The sequence below is a fragment of the Rhinopithecus bieti genome, unplaced genomic scaffold (assembly GCF_001698545.2).
Source record: "Rhinopithecus bieti isolate Rb0 unplaced genomic scaffold, ASM169854v2 scaffold_32105, whole genome shotgun sequence".
NCBI classification, from domain to species: Eukaryota; Metazoa; Chordata; class Mammalia; order Primates; family Cercopithecidae; genus Rhinopithecus; species Rhinopithecus bieti.
The window spans coordinates 5,143-16,263 of record NW_016814250.1 but is presented as its reverse complement, the minus strand read 5'-3'; the positions used below and the strand labels follow the sequence as shown (position 1 = coordinate 16,263).

Here is an 11,121-nt window from a genome sequence, read left to right as displayed (position 1 = left end):
ATTATTTTGAGATATGTTCAATCAAGACCTAATTTATTGAGCGGTTTTAGCATGAAGGGCCGTTGAATTTTGTCAAAGGCCTTTTCTGTATCTATTGAGATAATCATGTGGTTTTTGTCTTTGGTTCTGTTTATATGCTGGATTACATTTATTGATTTGCGTATATTGAACCAGCCAATATTTTAACATTTTGAAAACTTTTCCTGAATCTTTAAAAGCAAGCCCAATATTTTCGGGCTTCATATTACTCATGCAAGGTATTGTAATTGTATTCTTAACAATTTTCAAGAAGTAAAAATATTATAAGACCAAAATTATAATGGTTGGAAAAATACTGGAGTTACCTTTTCTGTAATTATTATAGTAATTATAATTAGAATTAGTGCATCTTAAAAATATCCTGCATCCTAGTTAGTTACCTTTTACTACATAATCATAGAAAATGGACCACTCATCCTCCCCTCTGGGTCTTTTGATGGACTGTTAATTGAAAATATATAATTAGTGTAAAGTGGTCAAATGAGAATGTTTTAGAGGAAATAACTAGGTTTATAAGAGTTCTCATTCCTTAATAAAACCATAGAATAATTACATAGTTAAAAGAATGGTGGTTCCAACACTAAAATTATACGGAAAATGGGTAGGAAATGATTTATCCTTAGTACTGAGAAAATGCTTATTCATTTTGAGCTTGCTCATTGAACAGAGTGACATTTTAGACACTAAAAATCAAAATAATGCATGAAAATTCTATGTTATAATGTAATGATTCGAGCATTGTTCCAAGGTCTATGATGTCATCAAGATCCTGTCCTGGAATTGTTCACTAAATGCTTATCAGGGATATTAATAAAATTAAATGAATTTGTTCTTTTCCTGTAAGATTCATTTAGGAAGTACATCTTGTCAATCTCATATTTAAGATTGCCAACTCTAATTACTAGAATCTTCTGAATTTTAAAATAGAATAGGGATTATCTGATAACAGAAATAACTGTAGAAAGTTGTATTTAACCTTTGGAGAAGAGATTTAGACAGTAAACTCTGAGAATTAAACATCCACAAATACGATATACATTAGTGAAATCTCATTCTAAAATGGTATGTATACAAATGCTTGCATCTTAAAAGAATTAATTTTGTATTTCTTTAGTAGTGTTTTAAACTAGAGAAACTAGAAAAACTGGTAGGTTCATATCTATTTATGTCAATTGTGTGTCTCTAAAGATGGAATACTAAGTACAATTTGAGGGAATCATAATTAGCTAATTATAAAGCTCCTATTTTAAGAGTAAAAAGGCACTTAAATAAGACCTAATCAAAATTTTAGGCATATCACTACTTTCACTTCACTCACCTCAAAAACTTGAGTGGAAACTCCATTTACTGCTCCTTCTACATGGCCTGGCATTTGGCCTGGCTCAGAGTGGTTGGCAAATGAATGAATGAATGAATGAATGAGCTAATTTTTACTTAATAATATATAAAAATAACTTTGGAAATTCGTATATATGTCCACTTATTTGTGGTCTCTAATTTTCCTAATTAAGACTCTCACCTAAAACAATAAATAATTGAAATCTCAGAAATATAATTAGAATATCAATTAGATATTTATACTTTTGTTTCTAAAAAAAAAAGGTTATGTTTGGCCTAACTGTATATTTTCATATATTTTGTCCTATGTCTTTGATATCTACCGGGAAAATCTATAATTTTAGTGACTTTTATTTACATCATCTTCAATATTTGTATTGTTTCTCAATTATAGTTTACTTCATTGGCTTACAAATATCTTTGATACCATTTTATTTTTTCCTAGGTAATTTTTTTCTCATATAAATTTTATGTTTTATACCTTGAAGAAAGAGAAATAATTGTTCACCTCAACAAACAAAAGTCATTTTTGATGTAATATGGAGAGACTCTGGTTAAATTAACAAAGTTGGTTGGAATGAATCATTTGAATAAACAGTTCTCCTAAACTGTCCTTGTGGGCATATAACATAGTGTTATATGTGCTCTTCCTGTATCTAACAAAATGATCACATAAGTCCTATTTCTCCCCCTCCTCACCTTGCCAGACATTTCTTTGTTCAGTCAGTTTGACCGATCTTGGAGCTTCATGATTATACAGAAGTATGCAGAGTTGAAGATGTGTTTTACCTCTACTGCTGTAATGGTATAAAGCTGTTCCTGTGTTGTTTTTATGTTCATTTCCTTCATAAAATACTAGAAACTGACTTATACAGCAAAACATTCTCCCATATAAGGGTTTCTGTTCAAAAGAGTACACATGCATGTTTTTGTTTTTTGTGTGTTTGGTGGGGTGAGGAGGAGAGAGATGAGTGGAAGGGAGGAGATGGTGGAGCCTAAAGGGTTACAAGTCAGTGAAGAAAGGAAATTTTGTCCCCTAGAGCCCCTAGATCAATCCTAGATAATATCCTCCTCTTAGAAAGAGATTTTCATGAGGATTTTTAGAAGATTTGGGGGTGGCAGAAGATGCTCTTTTCTCTGAGGCTCAATGTGATTATTTGTAAAATAAGAATAGTATTTTCCTCATAGGGTGACGTGTGAAAGTTAATGACATAATACATACGAAGTACTTAGCATTGGCCCCCATGCTTCATAAGAGCTAGGTAAACAGTATTTATTTGTGGAGGATAGCTTTTAATGGAGGTGACACTGGCAAACAACAACAACACCCTGAATTTTTGCAGCTCGAGCTGTTGCGAAGGACTTCTTGAACAGATATTTAAATGATCATTTGATTGGTGCTAGTGACATCAAGGTCATATTTTTCAGAAATTCTGATTACTTCAACATTCTCAGTTAAGAAGAATGGCATATGAACATGGGAAAGTAAGAGCAATAAACGAATTAGAGGATAGGTACATTTATTTTCACCAGCCATTAACCAAATTACTTGGCCGAAATGACCTTTTGCTGCGACTGAAAACAAAACATAGTAATCTCAGGACTTTGGGAAGCCAAGGTGGGCGGATCACTTGAGGTCAGGAGTTCAAGACCAGCCTGGCCAACATGGTAAAACCCTGTCTCTACCAAAAATATAAAAAATTAACCGAGCATGGTGGCATACGCCTGTAATCCCAGCTACTCAAGATGCTGAGGCAGGAGAATCACTTGAACCTGGGAGGCAGAGGTTGTGTAAGCTGAAATTATGCCCTGCACTCCAACCTGGGGTGACAGAATAAGACTCCACCTCAAAAAAAAAAAAATGTAAAAAATATTTCATTAGCTAAATCCACTCTATAAATAGTAAAATTCTATCCAAATCAATGTGAATTGGTTCACTAATTCCCAAACTTCTTTTTACTACAATGTATTAGGTTGAACCATATGAAACTGCAAATATTTGATCACTTTTTATCAATAAGAACATAAGTCTTTTCTTATATATACTTTAAGTTCTGGGATACATGTGCAGAGCATACAGGTTTGTTACATAGGTATACACATGTCATGGTGGTTTGCTGCACCCATCAACCTGTCATCTACATTAGGTATTTCTCCTAATGCTCTCCCTCCCCTAGTCCCCCACTCCCCAACAGGCCCTGGTGTGTGATGTTCCCTTCTCTATGTCCATGTCTTGTCCTTGTTCAGCTCCCACTTATGAGTGAGAACATGCAGTGTTTGGTTTTCTGTTCCTGTGTTAATTTGCTGAGAAGTGTTAGTTTGCTGAGAATGATAGTGTCCAGCTGCATCCATGTCCCTAAAAAGGACATGAACTCATCCTTTTTTTATAGCTGCATAGTATTTCATGGTGTATATGTCCCACATTTTCTTTATCCAGTCTATCATTGATGGATATTTAGGTTGGTTCCAAGTCTTTGCTATTGTGAACAGTGCTGCAATAAGCATATGTGTCTATGTGTCTTTATGGTAGAATGATTTATAATCCTTGGGGAATATACCCAGTAATGGGATTGCTGGATCAAATAGTATTTCTGGTTCTAGATCCTTGAGAAATCACCACCCTATCTTCCACAATGGTTGAACTAATTTACACTCCCACCAACAGGGTAAAAACGTTTCTATTTCTCCATATCCTCTCCAGCATCTGTTGTTTCCTCACTTTATAATGATCACCATTCTAACTGGCGTGAGATGGTATCTCAAACGTTTCTATTTCTCCACATTCTCTCCTGCATCTGTTGTTTCCTGACTTTTTAATGATTGCCGTTCTAACTGGCATGAGATGGTATCTCATTGGGGTTTTGATTTGCATTTCTCTAATGGTCAGTGATGATGAGCTTCTTTTTCATATATTTGCTGGACACATAAATGTCTTCTTTGGAGAAGTATCTGTTCATATCCTTTGCCCAGTTTTGAAGTGAGTTGTTTTTTTCTTGTAAATTTGTTGAAGTTCTTTGTAGATTCTAGATTTTAGCCCTTTGTCAGTTGGCTAGATGGCAAAAATTTTCTCCCATTCTGTAGGTTGCCTGTTCACTCTGATGATAGTTCATTTTGCTGTGCAGAAACTCTTTAGTTTAATTAGATCCCATTTGTCAATTTTGGCTTTTGTTGCCATTGCTGTTGGCGTTATAGTCATGAAGTCTTTGCTCATGCCTATGTCCTGAATGGTATTGCTTAGGTTTTCTTCTAGGGTTTTTATGGTTTCAGGTTTTACATTTAAGTCTTTAATCCATCTTGAGTTAATTTTTGTATAAGGTGCAAGGAAGGGGCCCAGTTTCAGTTTTTTGCATATGGCTAGCCAGTTTTCCCAACACCATTTATTAAATAGGGAATCCTTTCCTCATTGCTTGTTTTTGTCAGGTTTGTCAAAGATCAGATGGTTGTAGATGTGTGTCATTATTTCTGAAGCCTCTGTTCTGTTCCATTGATCTATATATCTGTTTTGGTACAGTACCATGCTGTTTTGGTTACTGTAACCTTGTAGTATATTTTGAAGTCAGATAGCATGATGCCTCCAGCTTTGTTCTCTTTGCTTAGGATTGTCTTGGCTATACAGGCTCTTTTTTGGTTCCATATGAAATTTAAAGTAATTTTTTCTAAATCTGTGAAGAAAGTCAATGGTAGCTTCATGGGGATAGCATTGAATCTATAAATTACTTTGGGCAGTATGACTATTTTCACGATATTGATTCTTCCTATCCACGAGCATGGAATGTTTTTCCATTTGTTTGTGTTCTCTCTTATTTCCTTGAGCAATGGTCCATGGTTCTCCTTGAAGAGGTCCTTCACATCCCTGTAAATTGTATTTCTAGGTATTTTATTCTCTTTGTAGCAATTGTGAATGGGAGTTCACTCATGATTTGGCTCTCTGTCTGTTATTGGTGTATAGGAAGGCTTGTGATTTTTTGTACATTGATTTTGTATCCTGAGACTTTGCTGAAGTTGCTTATCAGCTTAAGGAGATTTTGGGCTTAGACGATGGGGTTTTCTAAATATACAATCATGTCATTTGCAAACAGAGACAATTTGACTTCCTCTCTTCCTATTCGAATACCCTTTATTTATTCCTCTTGTCTGATCGCCCTGGCCAGAACTTCCAATACTATGTTGAATAGGTGTGGTGCGAGAGGAACATCCTTGCCTTGTGCCAGTTTTCAAAGGGAATGCTTCCAGCTTGTGCCCATTCAGTATGATATTGGCTGTGGGTTTATCATAAATAGCTCTTATTATTTTGAGATACGTTCCATCAATACCTAGTTTATCAAGAGTTTTTAGCATGAAGGGACGTTTAATTTTATCGAAGACTTTTTCTGCATCTATTGAGATAATCATGTGGTTTTTGTCAGTGGTTCNTTAATCTTTTTTTTTTTAAAAAAAAACAGCTCCTGGATTCATTGATTTTTTTTGAAGGATCTTTTGTGTCTCTATCTCCTTCAGTTCTGCTCTGATTTTAGTTATTTCTTGCCTTCTGCTAGCTTTTGAATTTGTTTGCTCTTGATTCTCTAGTTCTTTTAATTGTGATGTTAGGGTGTCGATTTAAATCTTTCCTGCTTTATCAATGTGGGCATTTAGTGCTATAAATTTCCCTCTAAACACTGCTTTAGCTGTGTCCCAGAGATTCTGGTACGTTGTGTCTTTGTTATCATTGGTTTCAAAGATCTTATTTATTTCTGCCTTAATTTTGTTATTTACCCAGTAGTCACTTAGGAGCATGTTGTTCAATTTCCACTGGTAGTTTTGGGTGAGTTTCTTAATCCTGAGTTCTAATTTGATTGCACTGTGGTCTGACAGACTGTTATCATATCTATTCTTTTGTATTTGCTAGGGAGTGCTTTGCTTCCAATTATGTAGTCAATTTTAGAATAAGTGTGATGTGGTGCTGAGAAGAATGTACATTCTGTTGATTTGGGGTGGAGAGTCCTGTAGAAGCCTGTTAAGTCCACTTGGTCCAGAGCTGAATTCAAGTCCGGAATATCCTTGTTAATTTTCTGTCTCGTTGATCTGTCTAATATTGACAGTGGGGTGTTAAAGTCTCTCACTATTATTATGTGGGGTTCTAAGTCTCTTTGTAGGTCTCTAAGAACTTGTCTTATTCATCTGGGTGCTCCTGTATTGGGTGCATATATATTTAGGCTAGTTAGCTCTTTTTGCTTCATTGATCCCTCTACTATTATGTAATGCCCTTCTTTGTCTTTTTTTTCATCTTTGTTGGTTTAAAGTCTGTTTTATCAGAGACTAGGATTGCAACCTCGCTTTTATTTTGCTTATCATTTACCTGGTAAATATTCCTTCATCCCTTTATTTTAAGCCTATGTGTGCCTTTGCACATGAAATGGGCTTCCTGAATAGAGCACACCGATGGATCTTCAGTCTTTATCAAATTTGCCAGTCTGTTTCTATTAATTGGGGTATTTAGCCCATTTCCATTTAAGGTTAATATTGTTATGTGTGAATTTGATTCTGTCATTTCGATGCTAGCTGGTTATTTTGCCCATTAGTTGATGCAGTTTCTTCATAGTGTTGATGGTCTTTACAATTTGGTGTTTTTGCAGTAGTTGGTACTAGTTTTTCCTTTCCATATTTAGTGCTTCCTTCAGGAGCTCTGGTAAGGCAGGCCTGGTGGTGACAAAATCTCTCAGCATTTGCTTGTCTGTAAAGGATTTTATTTCTCCTTCAGTTATGAAGCTTAGTTTGACTGAATATGAAATTCTGAGTTGAAAATTCTTTTAAGAGTGTTGAATATTGCCCCAATTTTCTTCTGGCTTGTAGGGTTTCTGCAAAGAAATCCACTGTTAGTCTGATGGGCTTCCCTTAGTGGATAACCCGACCTTTCTCTCTGGTTGCCCTTAATACTGTTTCCTTCATTTCATCCTTGGTGAATCTGACGATTATGTGTCTCAGAGTTGCTCTTCTCAAGGAGTTTTGTGGTGTTCTCTGTATTTCCTGAATTTGAATGTTGGCCTGTCTTGCTAGGTTGGGAAGTGCTCCTGTATAGTATCCTGAAGGGTGTTTTATAACTTGGGTCCATTCTCTCCGTCACTTTCAGGTACACCAATCAAATGTAGATTTGGTCTTTTCACATAGTCCCATATTTCTTGGAGGCTTCTTTCATTCCTTTTCTTCTTTTTTCTCTAATCTTGTCTTCACACTTTATTCTTCCGCTTGATTGATTCACCTATTGATACTTTTGTATGCTTCACGAAATTCTCGTGCTGTGTTTTCAGTTCCATCAGGTCATTTATGTTCTTCTCTAAACTGGCTATTTTAGATAGCAATTCGTCTAACGTTTTGTCAAGGTTCTTAGCTTCCTTGCATTGGATTAGAACATGGTCCTTTAGCTCAGAGGAGTTTTTTTATTACCCGTTTTCTGAAATCTACTTCTGTCAATTCATCAAACTCATTTTCCATCAAGTTTTGTTCCCTTGCTGGTGAGGAGTTATGATCCTTTGGAGAAGAAGACCCATTCTGGTTTTGGAATTTTCAGCCTTTTGTGCTGGTTTTTTCTTATCTTTGTGGGTTTATCTACCTTTGGTCTTTGATGTTGGTGACCTTCGGATGGCATTTCTGTGTGGACATCCTTTTGTTGATGTTGATGCTATTCTTTTACATTTGTTAGTTTTCATTCTAACAGTCAAGCCCCTCTCCTGCAGGTCTGCTGGAGTTTGCTGGAGGTGCACTCCAGACCCTGTTTGCCTGGGTATCACCAGCGGAGGCTGCAGAACAGCAAAGATTTTGCCTGTTCCTTCCTTTGAAAGCTTCGTCAGAGAGTCATCCTCCAGATGCCAGCTGGAGCTCTCTTGTATGAGGTGTCTGTCAACCCCTGCTGGGAGATGTCTCTCAGTCAGGAGGCATGGGGTCAGGGACCCACTTGAGGAGGCAGTCTGTCTCTTAGCAGAGCTGGAGCACTCTGCTGGCAGATCTGCTGCTCTCTTCAGGGCCAGCAGGCAGAAAATTTAAGTCTGCTGAAGCTGTGCCCACAGCCGTCCCTTCCCCAGGTGCTGTGTCCCAGGGACATGGGAGTTTTATCTATAAGCCTGTGACTGGGGCTGCTGCCTTTCTTTCAGAGATGCCTTTCCCAGAGAGGAGGAATCTAGAGAGGCAGTCTGGCTGCAGGGGCTTTGGGGAGCTGCGGTGTGCACCACCCAGTTGGAACTTCCCAGAGGCTTTGTTTACGTTGTGAGGGGAAAACTGCCTACTCAAGCCTCCGTAATGGTGGATCTCCCGCCCCACCAAGCTCGAGCATCCCAGGTTGACTTTAGACTGCTGGGCTGGCAGCAAGAATTTCACGCTAGTGGATCTTAGCTTGCTTGGCTCCGTACAGGTGGGATTCGCTGAGCTAGACCACTTGGCTCCCTGGCTTCAGCCTCCTTTCCAGGGTAGTGAATGGTTCTGTCTTGCTTGCATTGCAGACAGCACTGGGGTGTGAAAAAAGAACTCCTGCTCAGTGTCTACCCAAATGGCCACCCTGTTTTGTGCTTGAAACCCAGGGCCCTGGTGGCATAGGCATCGGAGGGAATCTCCTGGTCTGTGGGTTGTGAAGACCATGGGAAAAGCATAATATCTGGGCAAGAGAGCACCATTCCTCACAACACAGTCCCTTGCAGCTTCGCTTGGCTAGGCAAGGAAATTCCCCAACCCCTTGCACTTCCCAGGTGAAGCAGTGCCCCACCCTGCTTCGGCTTGCCCTCTGTGGGCTTCACCCACTGTCTAACCCTTCCCAAAGAGATGAGCTGGTTACCTCAGCTGAAAATGCAGAAATCACCCACCTTTTGTGTTGAGCTCACTGGATGCTACAGACCAGAGCTCTTCCTATTCGGCCATCTTGCCAGACATTGCAGAACTTAAGTCTTATATAGCTTAGTCTAATAGATAGAACTTTCCTACTAAGTTAATTTCAAGATATTGAATGGTGAGTAATCACAGCTCTTTAAGAGAACCTTATCCTAATAGCCTGCTTGCCATCTGTTTCTTCTTGAAGATGAACTGCTGTAACTGTCGAAAGGTCAGTGTGGGACATGCCAGGGTAAGGTCAGAAAATATGTGAAATGGTGAAATTGAAAGTAAGAAAGAAAATTCTTTCTCTTACCTTTTAGGGATACTACAACAAAGCTTCTGAATGCTTTCAGCAAGCTTTTGACACAACAGTAGAGCTAATGAGCATGCCTCTGATGGATGAGACAAAAGTTCACTATGGAATAGCAAAAGCTCATCAGATGATGCTTACAGTGAACAACTATATAGAGTCTGCAGATCTCACCAGCCTCAACTACCTGCTGTCATGGAAGGAGAGCAGAGGTGACATTGAACCTGATCCAGTTACTGGTAAGGCATTGGTTTTAGAACACTTTAGTTTTCATACCATTCTCAGTGATTAATTCACTTTCATTGGAAAGGTTCACTCAAATGTTGGTGATTTTAATTTGATTGGTAATTTTAATTTTATTTTATGGATCTATTACTACATGAAGGTTGGATATGCTTGTGTGCTAACTTATACCTTTGATGTTTAAGAGAAGCATAAAATAGTGGTAATAATGTGGTGTACCTGATAAATCACCATTCTCATGCTGTGGTTTTTTTTCGTCAGTTATCTTAGTCAACAATACTACTGATGAGGCATAAGGAATGTGAAATAAGCTTATGCTTTTTTAGCATGCTCCGTGTTATACCTTACCGAAAAGAGTGACTGTTGATGAATGCTAATTTGCTTTATCTGCTTACTTTACTGATGAGTACTTTTATCAGTTTGAGTTTGAATATTAATTTAGAAAATACCTGAGAGTAATCTTTCTCAATTTTACTTTTTTCCTACATACTTTTCTTATGAAGAATTCTATTCAAAATAATTAAAACCAACAAATAGAAGGGATGCAGGGGTCAGTATTATGTGCCAACTAGGTTTGGCTCAAGTCCCCAGTTAAGAACTTTAGAATAGGATATTTTAAAAAACAAAACAAAATAAAATAAAAAAAATACTGCCTATGACAGACTTTAGAGTTTCTTTTATTTGTGTGCAAATCAAACTTTTAAAGTAAAATATTTTGGCATAACTCAAATGGAATCATAAGGCAAACCTTTTTTAATGTGAAGAAGTATCTTCTATTTGATTTGAACTCTTTGTTTTCCCCTGTGGTCATTTAGATGAAACAACAATCTATTTTGGTATTTATTTCCTCCATAGAATAAATTGTAAATAATAGCAAATTAAGCACACATGAATTTTGTTGACTTTTTTAGGTCAGTAGAATATTACTTAACAACCCACCGTCCTCTACTTATAAAATAAGGAAAGATCTTCCAAATACATCCATAATAAGAGAAAACAAGATGAAGTCTTCAAAAAATTGGCAGCTTCTTGAATTTCAGTGTGTTCAAACACTTCCAAAATATGTACAGTCCATTATTAACTGACTGCTTTCCGGTCATATTGTGCTTACTTCAGCATGCTGTCTTGTCATCATGTATTTGAGAGTTCTGTAGTTTTGAGTTATGTATCCTTCAGGTTCTCATATTTTCTGCCCAGAATGGCAGAAAATAACCCAGAGGAAACATGACCCGTATTAGATTACTTATTCTGATGAAGGTTTAGTAGAAGATAAGTAAAACTACTCGCATTTTCAGATTTATTTTGCATAAACTCCGACCATCACACAATGGTAATTATGAAAAAAAAAAAAAAAAAAA

General features: G+C 37.2%; 1 protein-coding gene across 1 annotated transcript in view; it reads left to right on the top strand.

The window, feature by feature from the left end:
- Positions 1–9,759, top strand: part of LOC108514038 (tetratricopeptide repeat protein 29-like) — a gene marked incomplete at its 3' end in the record, with an annotated part of 142,289 nt that extends 132,530 nt beyond the window's left edge. Inside the window, 1 exon segment of the mRNA XM_017850071.1 lies at positions 9,531–9,759. Within this exon segment, the coding sequence (XP_017705560.1) occupies positions 9,531–9,759 (229 nt within the window).
- Between the last annotated feature and the right edge of the window lie 1,362 nt (positions 9,760–11,121).